This window comes from Phascolarctos cinereus, unplaced genomic scaffold, assembly GCF_003287225.1.
Source record: "Phascolarctos cinereus isolate Bilbo 61053 unplaced genomic scaffold, phaCin_HiC Scaffold_3;HRSCAF=262, whole genome shotgun sequence".
In the NCBI taxonomy this organism is placed as follows: domain Eukaryota; kingdom Metazoa; phylum Chordata; class Mammalia; order Diprotodontia; family Phascolarctidae; genus Phascolarctos; species Phascolarctos cinereus.
The window spans coordinates 143,842,168-143,870,143 of NW_027555736.1; the positions used below are offsets into that span (position 1 = coordinate 143,842,168).

The 27,976-nt window shown below is 40.5% G+C and overlaps 1 protein-coding gene across 3 annotated transcripts in view; it reads left to right on the forward strand.

Moving 5' to 3' along the window:
* Positions 1-27,976, forward strand: part of ZNF609 (zinc finger protein 609) — a 223,199-nt gene that overhangs the window by 22,291 nt on the left and 172,932 nt on the right. For all 3 annotated transcript variants that reach the window (XM_020983666.2, XM_020983657.2, XM_078151206.1), the window contains exon 2: positions 11,436-12,309. In XM_020983666.2, coding sequence (XP_020839325.1) covers positions 11,563-12,309 — 747 coding nt within the window. In that variant the 5' untranslated portion in view covers positions 11,436-11,562. The remainder of the gene's footprint in view (positions 1-11,435; positions 12,310-27,976) is intronic.

Genomic DNA, 27,976 nt, shown 5'->3' on the forward strand with positions numbered 1-27,976 from the left:
ATGTGTTCATATAGTTCCTGGGCTTGTTTTGGTAGCTAGACGCCTAAATATTTCATAATGTTTGCAGTAACTTTAAGTGGAATTTCTCTTTCTATCTCTTGCTGTAGGGCTTTGTTGGTAATATATAGAAACGCCGATGATTTATGTGGGTTTATTTTATAGCACGCAACTTTGCTAAAGTTGTTTATTATTTCAGGTAGTTTTTTACTTGATTCTCTAGGATTCTTTAAATATATCATCATATCATCTGCAAAGAGCGATAGCTTTGTTTCTTCTTTGCCTATTCTAATACCTTTAATTTCTTTTTCTTTTCATTGCTAAAGCTAACGTTTCCAGTAGCATGTTGAACAACAATGGTGATAATGGATATCCTTGTTTCAACCCAGATCTTATTGGAAATGCTTCTAGCTTATCCCCATTACATATAATGCAGGGCTAGTTCAATATTAGGAAAACTATCAGCATAATTGATCATATCAACAACAAAACTAACAGAAACCACATGATCATCTCAATAGATGCAGAAAAAGCTTTTGACAAAATACAACACCCATTCCTATTAAAAACACTAAAGAGCACAGGAATAAATTGAGTCTTCCTTAAAATAATAAGTAGCATCTACCTAAAACCTTCAGCAAGCATTATAAGCAGCTTATTTTCTAATGAGATAATATATGTATGTGTGTACAAAACATATAAACTAATATTGCCCATGAAGAATCTAATAGGAATGTCCAGGGCTCTTTCCAATATTCCATGCTTGATAGTAGTGGGCAAGTTTGTCTTATCTTAGTTGTGGGCAAATGTTATGTTATAGATAGAAATTAGGTCAGGTGGACAAATGGTAAGGATCAGAGAATCAACAATTTTATGAGAATTTTGTAGATGACAGCTGGAGAACCCGGGAAGATAAAGGGACTGACCCAAACTGATCAATGGGCTCTTTTGAATGGTCCTATTTAGTGCTTTTTAAAGTGATTTGCACAAGGAATTTTAGGCATTCAGTTGGTGAAGCCACATAGTGTAATGGAAAGAGCCTATTATTTTGGAGTGAGAGGGCCTGGGTTTAAATCTTCCAATGGCTCACTGTGTGACTCTGGGCAAATCATTTGCAAAGTGAGGGGTGGATGATCTCTGGGGTCCTTTCCAGCTCTAAATTCTCTCCTGCTAGGCAGTGAAATGTTCAAGCCATTGAGTATTTACTAAAGGAACATTTTGAGACTTTGTGAATGGAAGGAAAAGTGGTAGATGCATTTCATCATGGATGAGTGACACATCTGGATGAGGGAAGGGGGAGAATTCAAGCTATAGACATAGGATGATGATGAGCTGCTAGCTAACAACAGTTAAAACTTAGAAAGGAATTTCTAGGAATTATAAATTGTTCCTAGAAGTATGTCCGAAGTTTTTGTCAAGATGTTTGTCTTTTGTCAGTCTTGTTATCAAGATGTTTGCTATTATTAGGAAAAGTGTCAGAAGCGAACAAAAAAGAAAATAGACTATCCTTGTTATAAAACTATGGTTCATCAACTTCTAGAGCACTCGTCAGAAAAAAATTAAAGAACTAATAATCTATTGGATTGAAGGGCTATCTTTTGAAAACATGGAAAAAAATTTTTTTTCAGTTTAGGAGGACTAAGAAAAAGAAATAAGATTAGATTCCCTAAAATTGTGAGGCATGTAGATAGGGTGAATACAGACTTATTCACCAAGTCTTAAAATTAGGGTGCAACCCTTGAAGGTAAAAGGAAATAAATTTTAGGTATCCACAGGCAAAGTTACATTATGTTGTATAGTGAATGAATGCAAATAGAATTTGGATAAAAATAATGAATTTTAAAATTCCGTAATAGTGGATCTTTAGAGGGTGTGTGGGTGGGTGTATATGTATTTTTCCATTTTCACATTTGATGTCATGCTTTTGTGAATCCACTATCAAACAAGCACACATAATCTAATATGGATGTGTTTACTGACTTGGGTTCTTAAACAAGTGATTAGAGAGGCTGGTTGAAATTTGAAAGAAGGCATTGGTCTTTCCGATGCTTACAAAAGGTGGTGACCACTTTATTATGGGCTCACTAAAAAACTTTTTGCAGAAAAACCATCTGCCTATGTGGTCCTAAGAAAACTAAGATAGTGTGGGTCAGTAAAAGGTCCAAGCTTTTGTGAATTGGGAGTAACTGATCCGTTCTTGACTATGGCACCAACCCAGTAGTCTCTCTGCTTCCAATCTCTATCCTCTTCAGTACATATTGCACAGAGCTACTAAATGAAAACTCTTAAGACATAGGTCTGGCCACATCACTCTGTTGCTAAAAAATCTTAAGTGGCTCCTTGTTTCTTCTAAACAAAATTCGAAGTCCTCAGACTGACATTAAAAACTCTCCCCAATCTCATTCAGCCAACAAGCATTTTTAAAGGATTTATTATATCTTAGCCAGGATTTATTATGTGTTTAAAGGATTTATTATATGTTAGCCAGGATTTATTTTATGTTACTCACCCCTGTGTTAGGCACTATATGAAGGGCTGAGATACAAAGAAAGGCCAGAAAACCTCCCAAAAAACCAAAACCAGGCCTCAAGTTTACATTCTTATGTGGGAAACAGCATGCAAACAACCATTGACATACAAGATATATGAGTACATGGTAAGGAAAGGCCTTTTACAGATGGTGGGATTTGAGCCGAGTGTTGAAGGAAGTCAGGGGAACTAAGCATTAGAGATGAAGAGGGAGAGCATGGGAGTCAGCCATTTAAAAAGCTTGGAGTCAGGAAATGGAGTGTGAAGAACGGCAAATCACTGGCTAATGTAGTAGGATGGTTGGTTTTCATGGAGAGGGGGGAGTGAGGTGTAAGAATTATGGAAAGATATTAAGAGGACATACGGTGAAGGGCTTCAGTTTAAAAAATAATTTATTTTTAGTTTTCAACTTTCACTTTTTTCTTTATTTTTTTGGTGAGGCAATCAGGGTTAAGTGACTTGCCCCAGGTCACAGAGCTAGGAAATGTCAAGTGTCTGAGGCCAGATTTAAACTCAGGTCCTTCTGATTCCAAGGCCTGTGCTCTATGCACTGTGCCACTTAGCATCCCATCAACATTCACTTTTATAAGATTTAGAGTTCCAAATTTTTTCCCCTTTTCTGTCTTCTCTCCTCCCCAAGATGGCATTCAATCTGATATAGGCTATACATGTACAATCATAGTCAACATATTTCCACATTAGTCATGTGAAAGAAGAATCAGAACAAAAGGGAAAAACCATGAGAAAGGGGAAAAAAAAGAAAATAGCATATGCTTCGATATGCATATGATGTTCTCCTGGTTCAGCTCACTTCACTCGGCATCAGTCTTTCCAGGTTTTTCTGAAATCAGTCTGTTCATCATTTCTTATAGCACAGTAGTATTTCATTACATTCATATACCTCAACTTGTTCAGCCATTCCCTAATTGATGGGCATCCTCTCAATTTCCAATTCTTTGACACCACAAAAAGAGCTGCTATGTTTTTGTACATGTGAGTCCTTAGTGAAGGACTTTAAATGACAAATAGTATTGTATATTTTGTTCTTAGAGGTAAGGAGGTGAGTAGGGGAACAACATGGTCAGACTTATGTGTTTTGGTTTTTTTCCAGACTTATGTTTCTGAAAAACCTTTTTGGCTACTGTTTGGAGTGGAGAGAAAGGCATATAGATAAGGGATGTGGTAGAGAAAGAAATGATAAAATTTGGCAACAGATTTTATATATGGGGTAAGAGAGTGAGAAGTCATGAAAGACACTGAGTTTGTGAGCCTGGGTGACTGGGAAGGGTGGGAGTTGCCCTGACAGTAATAGGAAAGGTCAGAAGAGGGAAGCTTTGAGGGGTGGGAAGGAAGATAATAAAATCTGTTTTGGATATATCGAGTTTGGGATGCCTATAGGACATTCCCTTTGAAATGTACAAATTGTAGCTGTTGATATGGGACTGATGGTAGCCAGAGAGAAGGTTGGATATGTAGATCTGGGAATTATCTATAATTGAAAGCATGGGAGCTGATGAGATCACCAATTGAAGTATAGACGTAAAAGAGAAGAGGGCCCACGACACACAGTGTTGGGCGATACCCACTTGTTAAATTGTCCTGACCCAGTTGAAAAAACCCAGCAAAGAATGAAAAGGAAAAATTGGACCGATAACAGAACCTAGAGAGACAGATCAGAGTCAGACAAGCTTAGAGAAGAGAGGAGGAGAGAGTGAACAAGTGTCAAATGCTGCATAGGATGGGAATTGAATAAAGTCCATTAGATTTGGAAATTGAATTCATTAGTAACTTTGGAGTGGATAGCTGACTGAATGATGAAATAAGACACATTGCAGAGGTTTTACAGGAGTGAAGAGGAGGAGGAAGTGGAAGCAACTGCCGTAGATGACTTTTTTAAGGAGTACAAGCTTTTAATGGAGAGGAAAATTATAGGATAGCTCTAGTAGTATGTTGCATATGTTGTCAGATGAGCCACTGTATAGGTTGTTTTTACACATTGTTTTTCTTTGTTATAAAGGAGGCATAATAAGTAAAAACAGAAACCATCAATAGGGAATATGCTGTTAACAAATGTTTGAGTGAAGAATTAATTAGAAATCACTCCATTCCTGGAATTCATAGTGTTTTGTACACACCCTGTATGCATATGCAAGGTCGGCATCTATCTTTAAATTGCTCATCCTAAATGGAATTTGTCCTGTGTGCCTTGGCCCACTTGTAGATTATAAGTCTTAGTAATGAGTCTTTTATTTAAAAAAAAAAAGGTCTTTCAGTCATTTTGTAAACATTTATTTAGCCCCTACTGTATGTCAGGCTCTGTGCTAAAGATTGAGGATACAAAAAGAGGCAAAAGACAGTCCTGTCCCTGAGGAGTTTATGATCTAAGAGGAGATAATATGCAAACAAATATACAAAGCAAAGAAAAGTAGGAAATAATTAGCTGGGGGAAGGCTTTTAAATTAAGAGTGGTTGAGGTAAAGCTTCCTGTAGAAGGTGGGATGTTAGTTGCCAGGTCATTACATGGAGTGGAGAAGAGAGAGCCTTACAGGCCTGGAAGAGTAGGGAACACAGTGGATAGAAGTACCTGAGTTCGAATGGGGCCTCAGACACTAGCTTTGTGACCCCGGGCAAGTCACTTAATCCTGTCTGCCTCAGTTCCTCATCTATAAAATGAACTGGAGAAGGAAGTGGCAAACCACTCCAGTATCTTTGCCAAGAAAACTCCAAAGGGGCTCAGGAAGAGTTGGGTACAACTAAAGGGACATAACAACAACAAAAGGAAGCCAGGTTGGTCAGTAGTCTGAGTGGAGAAGGGAGAGGTTTCTAGACATGGAAGACAGCCAGAGGGAATGCCCAGCGCTGAGAGATGAAGTGTCTTGTTTCCGGAACAGCCAGGAGGCCAGTATCACTGGATGGAAGAGTGCTGTGGGAAGTAAGGCATAAGAAAACTGGAAAGGTAGGAGGGAACTAGGCTATGAAGGCCTGTGAATGTTATACAGAGCATTTTGAGGGAATAGGAGGGAATAGGAAACCACTGGAATGGGGGAGAGGGGCAGAGAGGAGGTGTCAGGGGTAGAGTAACATGACTGGACCTGCAGTTTAGGAATACTGTATCACTTTTGTGGCTGAATGGAGGATGGATTGTAGCAGGGAGAAACTTAAGGCAGACAGACCCACCAGCAGGCAGTTACACTAATCTGGGTGTGAAGTGATGAGTTCTGCACTAGAGTGGTGGCAGTGTCAGAGAGAAGTGGATGTTTTGCAAAGGTGAAATTGACAGGCCTTAGCAACAGATTGGATTTGGGGGAGTGTGGTGAGAGATGGTAAGGAATCCAGGATGACTCTTACTTAGGTTGTAAGCCTGAAGGACTGGGAGGATGGTGTTGCCTTTTCTAATTATAGGGAAGAAGTGGGGAGGGGCAGGGTTGAGGTTGTGAATTCCATTTTGGACATAGTGAATTTAAGATGCCTACTGACAATTCAAGATGTCTGAAAGTCCCGTTCAAAATGTCAGAAAGGCAGTTGGAGATGTGAAATTGGAGGTCAGCAGAGAGACTGGGGCCAAAGAGATAATTAAATGAGTTGGTAATTAAATCCGTCGGAGCTTATGAGATCACCAAATGAAATAGTATAGGGGAAGAAGAGAAAATGGCTAGGACAGAATCCTGAGGAATACCTACAGTTAGAGGGTATGATCTGGGGAAGGATCCAGCAAAGGAGATAAAGATATATGAATTTCTCCATATGAGAGTGCTTATGGTGGGTCCATACTGTAAATGCTTATGTATTAAACTGAACAAAAATTGTGTTTGCTTGTCACAGGGTTGCAAAACTGCTCTTCTGCCTCCACTCCCACCACCACCACCACCACCACCCTTTCCCTGTGTTGGCTGTTTGTTACACGAAGCAGATCAAGCTTCATAATCCTTTTTTACTGGAGAATGATAGCATATATGGACCATTGAACTCACCATATGTATTATTCAAGGGGGTTTGACCCATATGGTGACTTGTGGGAGCCGTTTTGTTATCACCCGGTCCTTAAATGATACAAATGGATGAGTCCTTCTTTCAAATGCAAGAAAGCTGAACTGAGTCTTTTCTTTTAAATGGGTATGTGCTTTTTATCCCATCCCCCTTTGTGGGACTAAGCTGTTAGCTGTGGTAGTTGAGATGATTCAGTTCCTTTTGTTACAGTAATTAATGAAACTAATTAAGGGAGGGACCTATTGGGAAGTTGATTGTTTCTTGATGGTGTTGCCTGTGGAAATTTCATCAGTTGGTGAGGTCTGCTGAAGTGTGGCCTGTGGAGAGGGAAATGCTTGTTCTTCCAACTGTGTGGCTTAAAGTCACAAAGAATGGCTTACATATTATACCACTCACCAATTCACAGGGTCAGAGGGACCTCTAAAGGCCAGCTAGTCCTGCTCCCTTCATTTTAGTGTATGTGAGCAAACTGAGGACCTAAGAGCTTAAGTAATTTGCCCTAGGCTACAAAAGTCTTAAATGTCACAGTAGGGATTTGAACCGAAGTCCAGCTTGAGAGAGTTTGTGTTCTTTCACTCTATCAAAATGACTCAGGTGAAGCTTACCTAGTAGATGAGCCTAGAACAAAAGACAGTGTTAGATTCCAGTGGTTCTTTCACAGTTTACAAGGGTTATCAAGCCCTGCAGAAGAAATACAGTTTACAAGAAGGGATTTGCTGTCAAACAGGATGGCCTGTCTTGTCGTGTGTCCCCTCCCCCCCCCCCATTCTCCCCCAACTTGGGAAACTCAGAAGACAGATTCTAGGTATTCAAAAACACTCCAGCCTTGGTTGTTCTCTCCCTTACCTCTAAGTCTCAAGTGATTTGAACTAAGTACAGCTTGACTCTTAGTTGACCCATGATTTTATGGCATACACCTTGAGGTTAGGAGTAACTTTAAAATGAAGAGGTGATGAAATTCACTTACAGGTCATGTTTGAAAGATAACAGAGCTTGAGAGAGGAAAGGACTGGTATTGGTTTTCTTTGGCAGTACTCAGGTTTGCTGAATGTCTGCCACCTGCCATTTGCTTTAATCTACAAGGGTCACGTCTTTTTTTTTTTCCTTTGGAAAAACCACCGTGCTCAGTAGCAAGGATCATAATCACAATCTGTTTTCTCACAAGGTTCAATTTTTGAACAAGAGCTTTGTGAGGCTAATAACACAAACTTTGTTCCATTTAGCTATGTGATCTCTTTCTTCCTTTACTTTCCATGACTTAGGAAAGGTAGACATTGCCACTTTACGGAGAAGCCAAAACCCTGAGATTCCAAAAGAAATTGAGATGCATTGAAATAATTTGCTTAAGGTCATATTTATCCCCAGTGGCAGAGTGTGGACTAGATCTTAGCCCTTCTGATGTGTAGTCCAGGGCTATATCTATTATGCCATTTTGCTTCCCTAGAAAAGAATATAAGCTATGGGATACTGACCAGGGGAACATGCTCTTTCTTTCTCTTTGTCTCTCAGTGTGTGTCTCTGTCTCTGTCTCTGTCTCTGTCTCTCTCTCTCTCTCTCTCTCTTCTCTCTCTCTCTCTCTCTCTATCTATCTATCTATCTATATATATATATATATATATATATATATATATATATATATATATATTCTGTACAATGCCTAAATAATAAAGTTTCCTTCTTCCAGTGTACCTGGTTTCTGTCAAATGAGATATGTATGAAAGTATTTTGTAAGCTGTAGAGTGATATATAAATGCTAGCCAGCTCACAATTCATAGCTTGTAAGCAATAGGGTAGAGGCAGGAGATTTTTTTTTTTTGGTTAGGCAGTGGGGTTAAGTGACCTGCCCAGGGTCACACAGCTAGTAAGTGTTCTGCATCTGAAACCAGATTTGAACTCAGGTCCTCCTGAATGCAGGGCGGGTGCTCTATCCACTGTGCCACCTGGCTGCCCCGAGGCATGAGATTTTTATGTTTTGATAACTCCCAAAAGGGATCACATAGAGAGAACCTCTTTTTGGATTTCTCCAAGAATAAGAATTGATTATAGAATTTCTTTTTTATGATTTGTAACATTTCCCCTCATAGCCCTGTGTGAAGATTGCCATGGTTCCTTTATACCTGTTTAATAGATGGTATGAGTGTTATCTCCATTTTGTAGGTGAGGAAACTGAAGCCTAGAGTTTGCAATATCTGCTGTTACATAGACACCATAGTGACTTGATTAACAATGAGTGAGACACCTTAAACCACAAGTTCTTAACATCAGCTCGATGGATCCCCATGGAGTCTGTAGGTAGATTTCAAGGTGGTCCATGAATTTGGGGCATTTAAAAATTTTGTTTATTTTTATCATTGGGTTTTCTGCATAATTGGCTTGATTTGTAATCCTGTATATTGTATGAATTTAAAAAACTATTCTGAGAAGGGGGTTTATAGGCTTCACCAGACTTTTAAAGGGCTCCAGTAACCACCTTCTTTAAACCCATCTGGCATAACAATATCTAATTTACCTTGTACTTAACAGATTACAAAATGCTTTTCCTCACAGTTATCCTTTGATACATGAAGTGCTTTTCCTCACAGTTATCCTTTGATACATGAAGTGCAAGCATCCCTATCTTTTTTTTTATAGATGAGGAAATTGAGTCTGAGGTTAAGTGACCTACTTGAACTTAATAGGAAGGTAAAGAATTATAGGTAGAGAAGAAGGAACTCTTTTTCCTCAAAAAAATGAAATTACTCATATTTAGACATGGTATTTGATATTTGTGCCTTCTGGGCATATGTGGAATGAGTAAATGGAAAGTTTCTCAGTTGAAGCACTCAGTTGGACACTCAGTTGGAACACTGAGAAGCCTTGGTCATGGAATGTATGCCTTCTAAAACTGATGTTGGCATATTCCATGGCATCATCTGGGAAAATTCATTGTTCAGATCCAAGGCACTCACGAGTGTACTGGTAGTAGTGATTTCAAATTGCAAGCTCTTTGGGCATAAAAACTGACTTTTAGAGAGGGTGCTAGGATAACAGTTTCAAGCTTTTGGTGTTGTGATGGATCACTTTTTGTAGAGAGGGGTGAGTGTGTGCTTTGGGGTGTGGAGAAGGGAGAGTAGACTGATCACTATACATTTCTTTTACTCCCCATAGGTCTCTAGGCAGGGAACAGCTTTTCAGTGATCTCAGCTGTAGGAACAAAACATAAAAGGGTAATAACTGGCAAAGCATAGCAGGGAAAGGACTCCAGAGTCAGGTAGACTCAGCTGGTGGTTTTGTGGCTTAGATCACTGGGTTGTTGTGCTCATTTCAAGACAGAAAGTGGATTATGGTTAGTCTGTGGGAAAGTGAACAAGGAAGGGGGGAAAATCTGTTCAATAGCATTTGAAAGCTTAGAGTGACTTAAGGATTTTGTAGGGCATTGGTTCTCCTGATTCTGCACTTTCTCTGCTATTGATAAAAGAGGTTAGTGCTTTTCATTTACAGTTTGCATGTTACCATACCTCCTGGGGTTAAAAATCTCCTTAATGACCTGTCAGAGAGTTGATTATTAGCTGTATAGAGCCAGGGCTGTTGCAGAGAGCAGATGGGGAATAGTTTGATTTCCACTGACAGTCTGATTAAAGAGTACTTGGCATTTTTATGGTAGTGTTTGTGTCTTTGGAGGTGTACCACCAGAATTACTACTAAATAGCGAATGCTATTGGGATTGGAAAGTTGAATTTTAACAGAGTTGGAGAGATTACTCATAATACAGCTTACATATTAAACATCACAGGAGGACAGTAGCTATTCAGAAGAGCCTCCATTTCTACAAATACTCTTCTGGCCTTAAGAGCCTGCTCTCAGACATGTATCCTGGTCACATTGGATTTCTGAATAGCTACCTAGCTTCCTTGTAGGTATTTTTTTCACGGCCAATTCTCCTGTTGAGGTTGAAGGGATACGTGTGTGTGTGTGTGTGTGTGTGTGTGTGTGTGTGTGTGTGTGTGTGTGAGAGAGAGAGAGAAAGAGAGAATATTTTTCTGGCTTGTTGTCTGATTGATAACAGTGTTTTTTGTCTCAGAGACCTCAATGTAGAACATGGGGTTGAGGCAAGAGGAATTAAGGAAGTATGAATAATGCTTCCATGGAGGCAATACTGATTTAAATTCCTATTAACTGAAACTGATTGGCTGAATCCTTTGCTAGGGTGTATTTCTTGCAGCTTGCCAGTCAGTGCTCTTGGTTGTCAGGTATTTTTTCTAGCTACTTGCATTTTTTCCTTCCTGATGTTAATTGTGAGTTAGATAGCTTCTTTTGTACTTCAGGAGAGTCATGGGGAACATTTGTAGCTGAGCCCTGCTCTGCTGGTGGAAGAACCTAAAAACATTTAACTGTACTTTTAGGTAGCTAAATCAGCCAATCAACAAGAATCTGTTAAGCACCTGCTGTGTATCAGACATTGTTTTAGGTGCTGGAGATACAGATGCAAAAAGGAGGATAATATGGATGACAATATAGGGGCTCAAATAATTGAGCATGAGGTAGCGAGAACAGGAGTGTAAGAATAACGTCTTGATGGCTCCATGAGCTGTGACCTGCTGGGACCCGTATTGATTGAGGGAGGATTGCCAGCTGCCAGTGATGGTAGTATTGAGACTATCAGGGATGGAAGGAACTAATGCTAAAGGACATTGAATGTAAGATTTATCACAGAATCAAATTAGGCAGTTGGAAATGCTGCACCCCCCCAGGGGAGGTGATATGGATGTTAATTTTGCCCCGGGCTTATCATATGACTTGAATCTGAAATACACAGCTAACCTGTTTGTCTTGTCTTTTTCGTACCTAAAATGCCCCCTTAGGAAGGGTCCTTTCCATGTGGAGACTTGCAGCAGGTTTCAATTGTTTTTTTTTAAACAACTTTTTTGTTTTCTCCCTTCTAGCAATGATGTTGTCCACTGGGCATATGCTGAAGATTGTTACAGGTTTGAGAAAATAGCTACAGCTGAAAATCTGAAAGCTGGGGGCAAGGAAGAGGCTTGAATCTCGAGGTGGGACGTTGACTCTAAGATGTCCTTGAGCAGTGGAGCCTCCGGAGGGAAAGGAGTAGATGCAAACCCAGTTGAAACGTACGACAGTGGGGATGAGTGGGACATTGGAGTAGGGAATCTCATCATTGACCTGGACGCTGACCTGGAGAAGGACCAGCAGAAACTGGAGATGTCAGGCTCGAAAGAGGTGGGGCTACCAGCCCCCAATGCTGTGGCCACACTGCCGGACAACATCAAGTTTGTGACCCCAGTGCCAGGACCACAAGGAAAGGAAGGCAAATCAAAATCCAAAAGGAGTAAGAGTGGCAAGGACAGTGGAAAGCCCACCCCGGGGGCTTCCTTGTTCACAGCAAGTGAAGGGGCATCTGGTAAGAAAGAAGCTCAGGGACGCTCAGGGGACAGTGCTAATTCAGGAAGCCTGGTAACTGCTGTTGCCCCCAAGGGTTCAGAGAAGGCTGCTAAGGCATCCAGAAATGTGGCAAGCTCTAAGAAAGAGAAGGAGAGTAACTCATCAAAGAGCAAGAAGGAGAGAAATGAGGGAGTGATGACTTGTTCAGAGAAGGATTCTGGGGTTCTTCAGCCTCTTGCCTTGGGAGGACGGGGCAGCCAGTATGATGGAAGTGCAGGGGTGGACACTGGAACTGCAGAGCCACTTGGGAGTATAGCCATTGAGCCAGGGACAGCACTCAACCCCTTGGGAGTTAAGCAGGAGCCAGAGGAAGGGGAGAGCGAGTGCCGTCCACTGAAGAAAGTCAAGTCTGAAAAGGTAAGAGTTGTCCAGATGTGGTGGCCTGCATTATACTAACTGCCAAAAGCTATGTGTACTCTCCGAGAGGTCCATTTATTTGTTCATGGTTAATGTCCACTACAAGGTCAGAGCATCTGGGAGTGATGGTGTGATTTTATTCCAAGTTGTGGGATTCTCCATGGGTTCTTTAGATAGCATGGGCATTTTGGGAACAGAGTCTCTTCTTGGACCCAGTTACTTTCAAGGATATAATTTCTTTTGGCTGAATTTGAGAACATTCTTTTATGTTCTGGAGCCAAGACTTTGGTTTTTGATACTAAAAGATGGTATCAAACCTTTAATGAAACTCAGTTTTTTCTACCACTTAAGCTGTAGGAATGGGCCAAAGTGGGAACTGGATTTGGATTAGGTATATGTGTAGATTGAAAATGTGAATTTCTGGCAGGGCCAGAAGTTTTGTAGGGACCAAGGTATGGGTTCTATTTCTAACAATGCAAAAAAGAAGGTTGCGGTCAGAGACCTGAAAGGCCAGAAAATATTAGCACTGTGTGATAAAGCCTAGGTTGGTGAAAAGTGTGCTATGAAGGGGTTACGTTTTGGGACAATCTACAAATGGGAATGTCAATATAAGTGCCCCAGAGAGAGCTTTTTTTTTGTGCACTGAAAGAATTTGGTTCCTGGGCAAATATGTCCCACTCTTGGATACCTCTTTTTCCCTTGGCAGTGAGAGCTTCCTTATTACTTAATAGCTTCCAAAGGAGTATTTCTTTTCCTTCTAGGTGGGCTTGGGAGATGAGCCTATAATCCTGGGAAGAGGAGTTGAGCCTGTTATCTGGGAGGAGGGTGCTGACTCACAAAGAGGACATCTGAGTTTGGGTGTCAAGCTGCTCCTGTATCTTACAGTTTACTGCAAAAAACAAACAAAAGTTTGAGTATCAGAACTGTGCCTTTGACTCTTGCTTCTCTATTCTGTGCTCTGTTCACCTTGTGCTTTCAGCAGATCCCAGCAGATGCAGTATAAATTGGTTTCTCTGTAATTACGTCAGCTTTAAGAGGCGATGCTTATTTCCGTGTGTGTGCTTAATAAATAGATGTTGCATGTGTTATGTCGTGGTGGTTGGTGCCCCTTTATTACCTGGAGTCCAATGGGCACTACTGGGGCCTAGACCAATATAACTTGTCAGTATTTGAGCTTCTCTGGTAGTAGGACTATGAATTTCTCTCAGTAATGACCCTTTTCAGTGCCATCTGAAGTGGTCGAGGTGGGTTTGTGCTGCGCTGATGCTTCAGTGCACCTTGATCTTTTCCAGCCTGAGTTCTAGCATTATTTGTCCTGCTGTACTTGTGTTTTGCCCTTTTCTCTAGGGACCCATAGTTTCTGTTGTGTTAAGAATGTCCCAGAAGTGGAAGAAGTACTTATTTCTGTCCCAGGCTCACTTGTCTGTTCTGTGTAGCTGGCTGTACTCCTACTATGATTTTGTTAGTCAGGAACCTCTTGCCTCACATGTTCTAAATTACTTCTGCAAGAGTTGCAGAGACCAGTTCTCCTGGTACTGAAAAGGGCTTCCATCTTCCTTTCGACTTGGATCACTTTGCTGACAAAGAGTTTCTGATGAACACCTGTGTGGTACTTGCTTAGCTGCAAAGTTGGGCTAAAGTCCGTGTGTGAAGGGCTCTAAGCAGGAGGCAAATGTAACCCATAAATGAATTGAAACTGCCCGGGTGGCTGCTGTCCAGGGAGTGGGGCTGAGAGCAGCTGTACATCCCGCTAATGACACTCCTTGGTGCCAGAGAGATTTAGCTTCTGCTAATACAGCCAGTATTGAAAGTGCCTAGTCTTTCAGCGAGCCTGTGAGAACAGGGTTAAGGTGAGGGTTTGGGGAGGGGCCAGGGTCAGGGAAATGGGACACAGAGCAATTAAACTTCATTTTCTGGAAGAAGGATGCAATTGTTAGAGGGAGCTTTGGAGATTCACAGTTAGCTGCAGTCTGGCACCACCATGATGAGCAAGTGACCTCTTCCTCAATTCAGGCTGCTGAGTGTCTACAGTTGGAGGTGGCTTTTTGCAAGCTTCTCTGGCTTTTAGATAAACAATTATTTAAATAAATATGAAGAAGTTGCTATGGAGATAAACACGAAAGTACAAGGAGTGAGAGCATTTCTGGCACAGGAGAAGGAAAGCAGGGCTGGAACACAGTCAGAAGTTGAGGAACACATGAGAGAAAAGCCAAGAAGTAGGTAGTAGAGAACTCCTTCCATATGACACAAGAGCTGGCACAGTGCTGGGCACATAATAGACACTCAACTTTTTTTTTTTTGTTTGTTTGGTAAGGTAGTTTACTAGAAAAATTTTGAGAGTCTCTTTGAAGTTTCATTCTTCACCCTATTCCCCAAGCTCTTTTGAGATAAAAGTGTGTCCATTTGGGAGCCAGGAATGATTTTTGTATATTCAGGCAGCCCATCTTGGGGGATAATTTATCAGAGTCCCTAAAGCTTAGTTTAGTTCTGGAATTAGATAACTGTGAACCAGGAACTTTTCACTTAAGTAATAAAGAGGGAAAATTCATACCTCAATATGATTTGCTAGGCTAGGTAGGTTATTATTATTATTATTATTATTATTGTTATTTTAAATTCTAAGATTGGATTTCTCCCTCCTTTTCTTTCGGGCTGGCAGTTTAGGGGCCACACATAGGCCTGATCCGTACTACTACTGATTGACTCTGAAGCACTGACTTCCACTGTTTAGGCATGCTCTCCTCCCATATTAATGCTTATCAGTATAGCTCACTGCATCTCAGAAATTCCAGAGCTCAAGAGATGGAACACTCAGCCTTCCTGGTAGCTGGGATTATAGGCGTGTACCATGACTAGTCACTAATGTTATTTTTTTAGCTTAGAGAGACAGGAAAGAGAGATTATGGGGTAGAAATGCCTCATCTGCACCCTTAACTGCTGAGGCAGTGTTCAGACTACTTGCCTACCCACCGCTACTAATAATACCTCTACCTCCAGCCCTCCTCAAGGTGTCCATACCTATACCTTGGTCGGTGAGTGAAAGCATTTTTCCATATGCCACAAGGTCTAAGCTTCTTTTAGAAAATGTTGATTAAAAAAAGTTACCTCTCTGTGTGTGTGTGTGTGTGTGTATATCTGTACACACATGTATTTATATGCTCCCAGAAATACTTCCCCTTCCCTGGGGTATAAAATGATCAAGTGTGATTTCTAGCAGCCACTGCTGGCCTTAGTTGTTAGTGAATGCCACTGTTTTAAAAACATGTTGCCAGCTGAGGAGGTAGGGGAAGGGAATGTTAAGAAATAAACAAGAGAGACCTTCAGGTTCTTTCTTATTCACTTGGCTTGGCTTTGATTGATAAGTTGTTTTATGGGCGCATGGGGGTGTGCCTTGCTATCCTTTCCTTATGCTTCTGCTGCCATTCTGACAGGCCAAAAAAAAGTTTACAAAACACAGACAGCAGTGATCTATGTGTGCTTAGATATGTCAGGCCAGGTTCTGGGAGGCTTTTGGAAGTGTTACCTTTTTCTCAAATCTTATAAAGTAGCCAACAGTCTAGTAAAGAACTTGGAAATTTAGAATACAGATTAATGAAGAAAGCTTTCATCTATCCTTTTGGCTTGTTTTTGCTTTTCTGCCTTCTGAAAATTCCATTTGTGTTTCTATGTCTTTTGTGCCATTTTTTGAGCTCTCCTTTTCACTTCTGTTTCCCTTGGCTTATGTTTCTTGGCTCAAGCCTCCTATTTTACTGCCTTCAGGTTGCCTAAGAGAGGTCAGCCTTGTGTCTGGTAGTCTAGGAGTTTGCAAACCTTTTTCTGTAAAGGGCCAGATGGTAAATATTTTAGGCTTTGCGTAGCCAAGAGGTAAAATCGAAGATATTATGTAGGTGGACCTTATGTAAGAAGAGAAAAAGCAAATTTCCACAAAATGTTTATTGACAAAATTTGAAATCTGCTAACAGTTGTTATGGCTTATTGTAATGTGGTCTACTAATGAGAAGAATGGCATTCTTTTTCCATCTGTTAATGCTGATCTGTAATGATGTTTTACATATTTCATCTTTGAAAATGTCTTTTCATTCAGAGAGGTACAGCCAAATACTGATATCAGTCCACGAGCATATGAACCAAAAGACTGATATTCTTAAATAAGTCAATTTTCTCTGGACATGTTTGTTTGGCTATTGCAGTCAAACACAGTTTAATTTACTCATCATCTATAAATACTTTCCCTTCTTGGCTAACAAGTCACTTAGAAACTTACTTTGGTTGAAGTCTCATCTTCTATTTTTATCAAGAAATTCTGCTATGAGGAGATATTCTACTTTCTAAGATTTCTGATCTATTGCTTTCCTTTGAGTTGGGAATATTTTGATGAATGCTTAGTTTGGTAATGTGATTATATTGTTGTACTTCCTTTGTTCTTGAAGAGGACCAATGGATGACTTCTGGGTGAATTGCATTTAAGTGAGGCAGAGCTTCACAAAGTCATCAGCCTTACTTTCTCTCCTCCAGAGTCATAAAGAGCCCAGCAGCAAGACAAAAATTAATTCTTTTAGGAGTGTTATAGTGTCATTTCACAATAAATACAATGCTTTGCCATCTAACTGGTTGACAAAATAACTCATATGCCTCACATGCTGTGCCTTAAAAGCACAATATTCAGAGTCCATTTTTCTTGGATGTGTGCTGGTGATTAAAAAAAAAATTATGGTACAGCAATCAACACAGTGGCACTCAGAATGCTATTGTGGTGTAACATTAGAACAACATTACTGCCATTTGTGGTGTGCTGAATAGCCCTGCAAAGTAAGGAAAGGACTCCACAAGGTTCCTCTTGCACCTACCCAGCTATTCTGTTGTGGGAAAGCAGCCATAGACAATATGTAAACAAATGAGCATGGCTATGTTCCGTTAAAACTTTATTTATGGACATTGAAATTTGAATTTCATATAATTTTCACATCACAAAATATACTTTTGATTTTATTTTCCCACCATTGAAAAATGTGAAAACCATTCTTAGCTCATGGGGATGTTCAAAACAGGCAGCCGAGCTGAAGTTGTCTCACAGGCTGTAGTTTGCCAACCCCTGCCTAGAATTTCCCTCAAATTTTACCTGCTTCCTAATTAATCTCATAGATTTTGGTGGTAACATCCAGCATTATTTCTTGGAGTCAGGTGTTGTTAGAATACTTTATTTTCATTTGTGAGGGGAAAAAAAACCTCTGAATTCTCTATGAAACTGAGTTGTGCTCTTGGGGAAGATACTATTGTAGATAAAAAAGCACCCACCCACCTGAGTTTCCCTTACTCAGCAGTTCTTTCCATTGACGTGGTGTCTTACAATCAAATCGTCTTAGAATTTTGGAGCTAAAAGAGACTTGGAAGATGAATCCAGCCTCATTTTACAAATGAGAGGTTAACTTGGCTTACTTGCAAAGTCATAGCTAGTTAGTGACAGTGCCAGGCCAAGACCCAGGATTATATATATATCTGCAGAAAGGGATGTATTTTTGTGTCTTTATTAGCACTGGCCGAAGTTTTTAAATGAATTGTTTAATGAAAATTTGAATGAATCCACTGATTTTTCTCTACTATACTGTGCCTTAGGGATTCTTTTACATTTTTAACTATGCTAATGAGGTCTTTCTGTGTTTGCAACCTAAGGGTTTTCTTAGAAATTCATGGCTTGAGGCGAGACAAAATGGTGGAATAATAGAAAGTAGTAAGGGAAGCTCATTCTCCCCAAAATCTCCTCCAAACCGGGCTAGGAAATGCACTAAATTGAATCCTGATGGGGGAAATCCAGAGAAAGTCACAGTGACTCAAATCAGTTGTCTAGCCCAGGTTGGCATAAGGAGGTAGAGAGGTCCATGGACACTGGGGCCAGGGAGAGGCCAATAGCATTCTATCCTTGGAGCACTATAGTGCCCAAGGAGTATACACTGTACATTGAGGCAAGAAGAGTTCCCAAACCCATACTGGGTCAGCACTAGACCTATATTAGAGCACAGGAACAGAGCCGGGAGCCAGTCGTCAGTTTTGTCACCCAGTGTTCCAGTTCCAGATCCAGATGTGGACCGAGGGAGGAACTAGTGCCTAGGAGTGGCAGTCAGGGTAGGGGGTCCTGGATATGTACCAAGAAAGGGGAAAGTTCTGAAGCAAGATGCTTCGAGAGTGGCTCAGACTCTAGAAGCAGAGTATCATTTCAGTCCCAGTATCTAATTTAGCCTGCGGAGGAATAACCAGAGCAGGAATTCCAGACCAGAGGGGGAGCCAATAATGCTGTCATTCCACCAACAGAGCTTTCCAGCTGGCTGATAGGGGCTGAGTCTGGCAGCATTCTCTTGTTGCTCAGACAGACCCAAACCCAAGTTACAAACTTTCAGGACTCAGACCAGGGGGACAGTGATCAGACTTTGTCCTCCTGGTTCAAACCATTTGGAAAGCACTGAAAGCTTGCAGGTCCTTAGCATGTCCCTGAAATCCTATAATAATAGCACAATGTTCAATATCCCAAGAAAGCAGCAACAGGACAAGTCCAGACCTTCCTCCAGAACTGTGGCATATCCCAGCCCTAACCTCAAATCCTAGGTCAGGAAGTAGGCTGGAAGAAAGAGCAAACAAAAAAAGAATCCCACCATAAAAAGCTATTATGACGGTGAGGATGCTCAAGACATAAACTCCGAAGAAAAGAATGACTCCAAAACATCTTCAAGTAAACCCTCAGAGAAAAGCACAGGTTGGGCATACACTCAACTAGCATTCTTGGAAGAGATGAGCAAGAGTTAAAAATTATTTTTATAAATGAAATCAAATATTGGGCTTATGTGCCTAGATATCCCATGATGCCAGAGAGAGAGAGAGAGAGAGAGAGAGAGAGAGAGGTATTGTGTCAGTGTCAATAAGCATTTATTAAGCAAGTACTACATACTAGGAACTGCTACATACTAAATGCTAGGTACACAAAGAAGGGCAAAAAAGCTCTCAAGTAGCTGAACAATCTGATGGAATAGAAAGTCTTATGGGATAAAATGTCTTAATGTATGGAAAACTGGCTTCAAAGCCAGGAAGACTTGGGTTCAGGTTCTGATTCTGATACATAATAACTCTTTTCCTTTGTTTTCTTCTCTATATTATTTCACTTAAGTGATCTCATCACTACTCAAAGATTGTTATCATCTTTATGCTGATAATTCTCAAATCTGCTTGTTTAGCCCTAACCTCTCTGCTGACCTCTAGACTTCCATCTCTAGGCACCTGAAACTCAACATAAATTAAACAACTCAATTCTCTCCTTCCAGACTCTCCCCTTTTTCTTACTGTTCTGTTGAGGACCCCAACGACCTTCTACTCACCCAGGCTAAGTGTCATCCTTGACTCCTCTCTTTGCCTCAAGCCCTGTATCTAATCTGTTGTGAAGGCCTAATTTACCTTTGTAGTATTTCTCACCAATGCCCTCTTCTTTCCTGATACTGCTACTGCCCTACTGTGGGCCCTCATCACGTTATGCCTCGACTATTGTAACAGCCTGCTGGTTGGTTTTCCTGTCTCAAATCTCTCCTTATTTAGCTGCCAAAGTGATCTTCCTCAAGCACTGGTTTCACTATGTCACCTCACTATTGAATTAACTCCAGTGGCTCACTATAACCCTAGGATCAAATATAAAATCCTCTGCTTGGTGTTCAAAGCCCTGCATAACCTGGCCTTCCCTACTCGCTTTTCCAGTCTGGTAACCTATATCCTCCCCTCCCCTTACTCTGGGATGCAATGACACTGGCTTCCCTGCTGTTCCTTGCATGAGACACTCCACCTCGTGGCATATTCGCAGGCTGTTCCCCATGCTTGGACTGCTCTTCTTCCTCCTCTCCACCATTTGACTTTCCTGAAGTTCCAGCTAAAGTTCCACGTTCTTCAGGAAGCCTGTCTCTGTTCCCCTTAATTCTAGTGCCTTCTCTTGGTTACTTATCTCACATGTATTTAGTTGTTTACTTATTTCCCCCATTAGACTGTGAGAGGATAGAAACTGTTTTCTGCATTTCTCTGTCTACCTAGTGCTGAGCACTGTACCTGCCTCATAGCAGACATTTAATGAATGTTTCTTGACTCTGGCCCTGAACAAATCACTTAACTGTGCTCTAGGTAGCTCTTTAAGGCTATACCTTATAAAGAAGAAGGAGACTTGCCTTGGTAGAGACCAATGGGAGTTCCTGATGTTCATGAAATCACAGGCCTTATTCCTATACCAAAGACACTTCAACCTGTTTTTTTTTTACTTCCAGTGAATCTGTTCAATTCAATTGGACAGTTTTGAGTTGAAAGCTTTTTTGCTTTGAGTGAGATTGTTTATACAGAACAACCCTTTGCATCTGGCTTTGTACTGCATCATGTTTACATATGGAAAGCCAAACTACTTACTCTTGTCAGATTCCTTCCAATATTCTACTGGACTCTAAAACTGCCCAACTTGTCAGGACAATCAGACGAGTAACAGTATTATCTTCCCCTTGATATAGCAGTTTAGCAGTAAATGAGGAAGACGACTTGGAGTTGTAGTGTTTCTTTTAACACTAGTAGTTAATGCCTTGATGTGTAATGGGTACTTATGTATCCTCAAACTGTTTTAGAGAGAGGCTGCTTAGTGGAATCCTTTCATAATGCAGATTTCTCCCTCCTCTCTCCCCACTTCTTCCCTCCTGAGGTACTGAGAGGTTCAGTTATTTGTCCAGAGTCCCACAACCAGTTTATGTCAGAGGCGAGTTTTAATCCCTGTGTTTATTGGCTCAAAGATCAGTCTTTTACCTCTCAGTTCTAGTTTTTGGACTTAAAAGCCATGCTGTTTCATTCTGGAACTTTCCTCAGATCCTGGGGCCTCCTGATCTGAGAACATCCCACTTTAAGGCCAGCCCCCTTTCTCTAATTAGTGAGTTCTTCCTGAAGCCTCTGTTTTGTGGAAGGGCCCAGGCTGGCTTTCTTTCCCCCTCTGGGCCCTGTCCTTCTGGCTTTTCACCTCCCATTTGTGTGTTTTCCTTCCGCCACTGGAATATAAGCTCCCTGAGGACAGAGATGAATTTTGTTTTGCTTGTATTTGTATCCCTAGCACTTAGTTCTGTGTTTAATAAGTGCTTGTTTCCTTCCTTCTTTTCTTTTGTACATCACACCAGTGTGTTGGAGACTGGGAGTATGTTGTCCCTTTCCCCCCCACCCCCCAACTTTGCCATTGGCCTTATAAAAATTACAGCATGTTTTTAATCTGTAGTTGGTGGGGGAGGGGGAACACCAGCTTTGATGTGAAGTGTGTTTGAATCAGTGCATTAATGTGCTATTAACAGTAAGATTCAGGTATAGCTACATAATGACTGTTAAACAAGGGTAAATTCATTGCCTTGAACTTAAAGCACTGGACATGGAAAATTTCCAAACCTGCATTGAAAAATCTTCTGCCTGTGAGTGATCTGGTCTTTTGGGGTTATGAATAGCCTCAAAGAATAAAAATGTAAGACTATGAAATGTCTCCACAGAACATTTCAAATAGCTTGCTGGGTTACAGTTACCATGTGAACTAGGTTTCCTTTTTGGCCATTGTTGCTGGAGTGTTGGTGTTGTTGGATGCATTGTTGCTCAGGGATTGCCAGCATTTTGCTGTCTAATGAAGTTTGGAAGAGCAATAAGTGTTTTTGCTTCCACACATGAATGCATGGGAAACCCTAAGCGCAGGACTTTAATACATCTTCCCTGGTGTGAACTTGTGTGCTTGCCATTTGGGGTATAAGGGCTTCTACTAACAAACTCCCAGGGCCTAGTTTTTAGGCTGGAGGGTGGTGGTAATGTACACAGCTGAGTTCTTGCTACTGCTGGCTCTCTGAGTCCTCCTCTCTGTGGTTTTCACTCTTCAAGCCATGCTTGAGTAACCCGCCTCCAGAGCTGCTGACAGGGCCTGTTCAGAGGCCTTGGAAATTACACTGTTCATTTCCTTATCATCTCCTGACCTGCAGTGCAGAGCCTTCTGGTGCAGAAACAAGGCAGAAAAAATCCAGACGGCTCCCAGCCAGCATGTGTCAAGAGCTACAAAGAAGGAAATTGGACTTGCTCACTTAAAAACCATGGGGTTAGGCTTTGACTTTTTGGTTCCTGCCGAGAGTTATTTGTGTATGTGTGAGCATGCATGCATGTGCACATACAATGCATATGTTATATCTCTGTGTATGTGTGTACAATGAATGTACAGTTCAGAGCTCTGGGGAAAGGAGCATTTGAGAGTAAAAAGCAGAAGGAAGATTGCTTTTTTCTCCAGTTAATTTCCCACTTATGTCATTGGGTCTGTCCTAGTTGGTACCACTAGCATCAGGATGATGCCAGCCCACATTATTGTTTCAAAAGATTTTTTTTTGACACAGTTTAGTTATGGTTGAGAGCATCTACCCAAATGGGAAACTTACCATGTTGACTATAGCACAATAGTTAACAAATCTTGAAGCCTTTGGCATTCTTTATCATATTGGTGTAAAGATGATTTGGAGCTGTTTAGGAACTGCCAAAGTTTGGGTCAATATTAGGGCCCGTGAGGTTTTGAGAGCTAAATACTTGTGCTTGCAGTTGATTTTGAAGTAGAGGTCATCTGTGTGACTCAAAGGAGTGGAAGAAAAGAAATATTTAAGAGATTTTCAGTAGTTCTTCCCTGACAAGATCATTGTATGGCTTTCATTTTCAGTTCAGTTCAACAGATTAAGTGAACTATAAGTGTCAGAAAGTGTAATTTTCAGACTCTGGGTGTTCTGTTTTGAGGTTTCAAAAAGAATCAGAATTTGCTTTTTTTGCCTTACTTAGCTGGCCTGAAATTGCCTCGATTTTGGTGGCATTTCATTGTTTTCCAGTTAAATTTATTTGAGCATTTATATGCTAGGCAGTTAGGATACAAAAACAGAAAACCATTCCTGCCCTCACAGAGCTTGTTACATTTTACTACTAGGCTATAAAGTGAGTTTCCTCAATCTCACAGAAGTCAGGGGCAGATTTGTGATTAGTGTGATTAGTGTGATTAGCGGAAAGATGTATAGTGTAATTCTTTCATAATACAGATATTTTTCTTTTCTTTTCTTTTTTAATCTGGATCTGTGATTTCATCTTATGGATATGGGAAACTCCCTCTGTGGAAGACCTGGCATTAGAATCCTTGTATATGTGACTTCTGAACGGACAGCTCATTAAAAAAAAAAATTTCTCATAGGTCCAGAGACTTTTACAGTGTTTTCCAGAGTGTGAACAAAAGGGAAACAAAGAGCATTAAATGGAGACTTTATGAGTGAAAATTCTAATGTAATTTGCCAAAGGATTGTTGTGCACTTTTACAAAATTCAAGTATGTATAATTTGAATTAAATGAGCCATCTGCTTTGAATTGGAAATCCTTGTTGTATACATATTTCCATATTTTTTGTAAGCGAAAAAGATTTGACTTTTAGATAGCCTCTTCTGTTCCTGCCCCCGTGCCCCCCCCCCGCAAAAAATTGTTTTATATCATTTACCTGTTTTTATCTGTTCTAGTTCTTAATGCCTCTCATTGTCCCAGAGAAATGAAAGGATGCTTTGTTCTTAAGAAATGGAACTTGGATGGCAATTGCATGAATACAGGGTATTCCAGAAGTCTTAGGGCAGTTTTAATTTATTTAGAACTGCCCTAAGACTTTTGGGACACCTTGTATTCACAATCTGACTAGATCTTGGCTAGAATTTATCCCCAGTTCATCTGTATATGAGTTTGCATTGCCTTTTGATTGCCAGTGAGGTAGGAAGGTTGAGAAACATGGTTAGGTGTAAATTATCTGCCAAGACTTCCTGCTTACTTTCCTTCAGTTCTTTGGCTTTGAGACTGAGGACCTTTAGGCTGAAGGATCTTGAATTTTTCCCTGCTACCCTCAGAATTATTAATTTCCAAATTCTGGCAATATTTTTTTACCCCTCTATAATTTGTAGAGAATTGTTCTAGGTGGAGAGAGCATGTTTGAGGTGGGAGGTAATCACATCTCTCTTCTTTTTTAAGATTAACTTTAGTATTGATGCATTTTGTTTTTAGAGTACTGCATTTAACCTTATGAACAGATTAGCATCTCTTTCATGCTCTGTTCAGAATTGTTGGTCCAGAAGGGGAAGGGTGGCACTGAGGAGGTAATGAAATTATGTATAATTTTGGTCCAGGTGTGTTTTTATCAGAATAAAGAACTGCCAAGTATGGAAACTCCCTTCACTAATGAATGCAGTTTAGTAGCTCATCTGCAATACATAGTCTGTGAAAGAGCTGTCTGGGACACTGAATGGTTAAATAACTTGCTGTGTGTCTCAGTATATCAGAGATAGGACTTGAACCCAAGTGTTGTTGATTGAAAGACTGGCCTTTTATCTGTCTATCCTGCTGTTTCCAAAGCTATTTTATTATTGTTGTTGTTGTTCATTTAAATAGTCAGCAAGCATTTATTGAGAGCTTACTCTGTGCCAGGTATTGTGCTGAGTATTAGGTATGCAAATAACCATTTCCAAAGCACTTAGAACAATCTTTGTCATAGCTGAGGAAAATGAAGCTTAGAAATAGTCACTTTCCTGAGTTCACACAACTAGTAAGTGGTGAAACTTTGGGACCTCTAAGCAGCTACATGAAATATACAGTTGGTCCTTAAATTGTAGAAATGTGCAATCTTCAACATAAAATGTCCACTAGAAAAGCACAGTTTTGATTACATGCTTGAAAAAATACTTAAATTACTTTTTGGCTTTGAGCTGAATTGCTGTTCTGGTGACATACAGTAATTTGCTACGCTGGCTAGAATCTGTCATTTAAATCCTTTCTTTGGCTCTGCTTTCAAGTCAGCTAGCTAGTGGTGGCTTTTATTTTGAAGATCTCCTGTGAGCAGGTGCCTGATTGACTAAGCAGAGGGTAGCATTTTGTAATTGACATGTTTCCTTAGTAGTCAGGTACCTTGGCTCCCTAGAGAATCAGAACTGGCTAAGAGTCAGTCAACAAACATTTATTAAGTACTTACTATGTGCTGGCTAGAGATTCAAAAGAAAGGCAAAAAGCACAATCTCTACCCTCAGCAGTAGATTGGATAGGAAAACTGACTTACCATTTATCATCTTCACATCTTGATGTTGCTGAACTTTAAGACTTCAAAAGTAAAATTAGAAATTGTTGTAACACACCTGGGATTCTGTTGTAGCTACCCAGTATCCAGGAAGCTCTAAATAGCGATATATCCACAGGGCCTGTGACCTTATGCTGTCAGCTTGATTAAGGAAATAAGCCTTTAAGCTTTTGGCAGATGACTCTTACATATTGAAACATCCATATCAGTGTATGTGATGGAGTCTGTATTGTCACATTCTTGGACCAAAGTTATTAAGTTAAAATTCTTGTCAAAGGTAAGTAGTCACAATATTCAGTCAACTTGATTTTTCACAACCCAGTAGGGTGTAGGCTGAGTCTGGATAATTAAAGCAGTTCCTAGGATCCTAGATTAAGAGCCGGGAGGAGACCTTCATCATTTCATCTGCCTCCTTTTCACAAATGAGGAAACTGTGGCCCAGATAGGTAAAGTGGTTTGTTGTAGGTCACACAATAAGTAAATAACAGATGTGGGGTTGAAACCCAAGTCTTCTGACTCCAAATCATTGTTCTTTCTAATGGACCCATCCTTTCACCTCAGTGAATCATCTGTGTGTGGTCTCATAAATGCTATTTATGCCTTCTCATCCTTGATATATATATATATCTTGTCCATATTCTCCTCTAGCTTCTCCACAGAGGACCCACCTGAGTTACTAGAAGCCTTCCTCTAGGTCTTATTACATTTTAAGGGCACCAGTTTAACAATCAAGCTATTTATTTGTTATTCCTCACTTTAGCAATTGTCATACTCTGCCCTGTCATCTTTTCCGTCATAGAGTTCCTCTATAATGTCCCTTGAGCCACTTCTTGTAAGCAAGTTCTCAGTAGAAAATTTAATGCTGTTGGTGTAGCTGTAAATTGGTCCACTTATTCTGGGAAAACAATTTGGATTACATGAAACAAGTGACTAAAATTGTCATATTCTTTGACCCGGGATAGGCATCTAACCCAAAGAAGTCAAAGATAAAAATAAAGATCCCATATATACCAAAATATTCATAGCAGCACTTTTCATGAAGGCAAAGAACTAGAAAGAAAGTAGGTACATGTTGTTAAGTGGTTAAATTGTAGTATGTGATTGTAATGGAATGTTAGTTATTGTGCCATAAGAATAAACAAATCTGAGGAATTCAGATTAACTGGGGAAGGTTTAAATGCAGTTAGACAGGAGACAAACTGTGAGAGGAAGAGTATTAGAAAACCCCAGAGAAGAGGAGAATATGCAAGAGGAGAGGGTGTCAGTCAACTGTGTTGGCTGCAGAAGAATTAGGATTTGGAAAAGACCACCTGATTGGGAAACTGAGATCATTGGTAACTTTAGAGAGAGCAGTTTCAGTCGAGTGATGAGGTCTAAAACCAGATTGCAAAGGTTTGAGGAGTGAGTGGGAGGAGAAGTAGAGGCAGCAAGTGTAGACAACTTTTTCTAGGAGTTTGAGAGTAGAGCCAAACAGTAGCTTGTGGGAGAGGTGATAGGGTTGATAGGGTCTAATGAAAGGTTGTGTTTTTTAAGAATGGGGAGACTTGTGCATGTTTGAAAGCATTAAGGAAGAAATAGGTTGATAGAAGTTGAAGATTCCAGAAGAGGAAGGTGCTTGAGGATTGTAGTCTTCTGGAGAAAATAGTAGGGCATGGGATTGAGTGCACAGGTAGCAGGATGACCTTGGCAAGGAAAAGGGCCACATCTTTGTCAGAGATTGAGAAGAAGAAGAAGAGACTAAGCAATGATATCAAGGGGTTTAGAGATGAGAGTGGGAGAAGAGGTAGCTCACCTTGATTGACCTTAGTGTTTTCAGGAATGTAGGAAGCAGCTGAGAGAGAGGAGGGAGATAGAGATGTATTTTTTTGTGGAGAAGGTGAACTTGGGGAGGAAGACAGAAAGTTTGGAGTAGCTTCTGTGGGGAGTGACATAAATAATTAATTAGGCAGTAATAAAAGGACTGCCTTGCTTCAGTGAGGGCCCTGAGGAGATTGGGTAAGATGAATTTTTAATGTACCCAGCCATCAAGGTTGTAAGATTCCATCTCCCTTTTTTCAGTGTCTGGTAAGGAGAAGAGGAGAGCATGGGATGGTGAGAATGATCCAGGGCTGATATTTTGGCCAAGCCACTGACAGGGCTGGGGGTGGACTGAGGTGGTGTGGAGCTGCGGTGGGGGGAATTTAAGATTAGAGGGTTGTATAAGCATTGGAATGGCCTACTTACTGGATTGAGATTGGAGAGGGAGGAAAATCAAGTCAGGGAATGTCCTGAGAAGGTACAGATGATTGGAAGGAGTGGAAGTCTTTTAAGAAGAGGTGTAGGAAGGGTAAAACATGGGGCTAGGGAGAATGATTGGAAGCTGTGGTCAGAAAGGGGAATATCAGCTTCTGTACTAGGGAAGAGGAGTACTTGTGGATAATATCGAAATCTCAAATGAATAAAACATTTCAAAAAGTTTTAAGCTCAGTTTTCTAAGGAAAATCGTTTACAAAAGTCTTTTTGTTCCTTATTTTTACCAAGGATACCCTT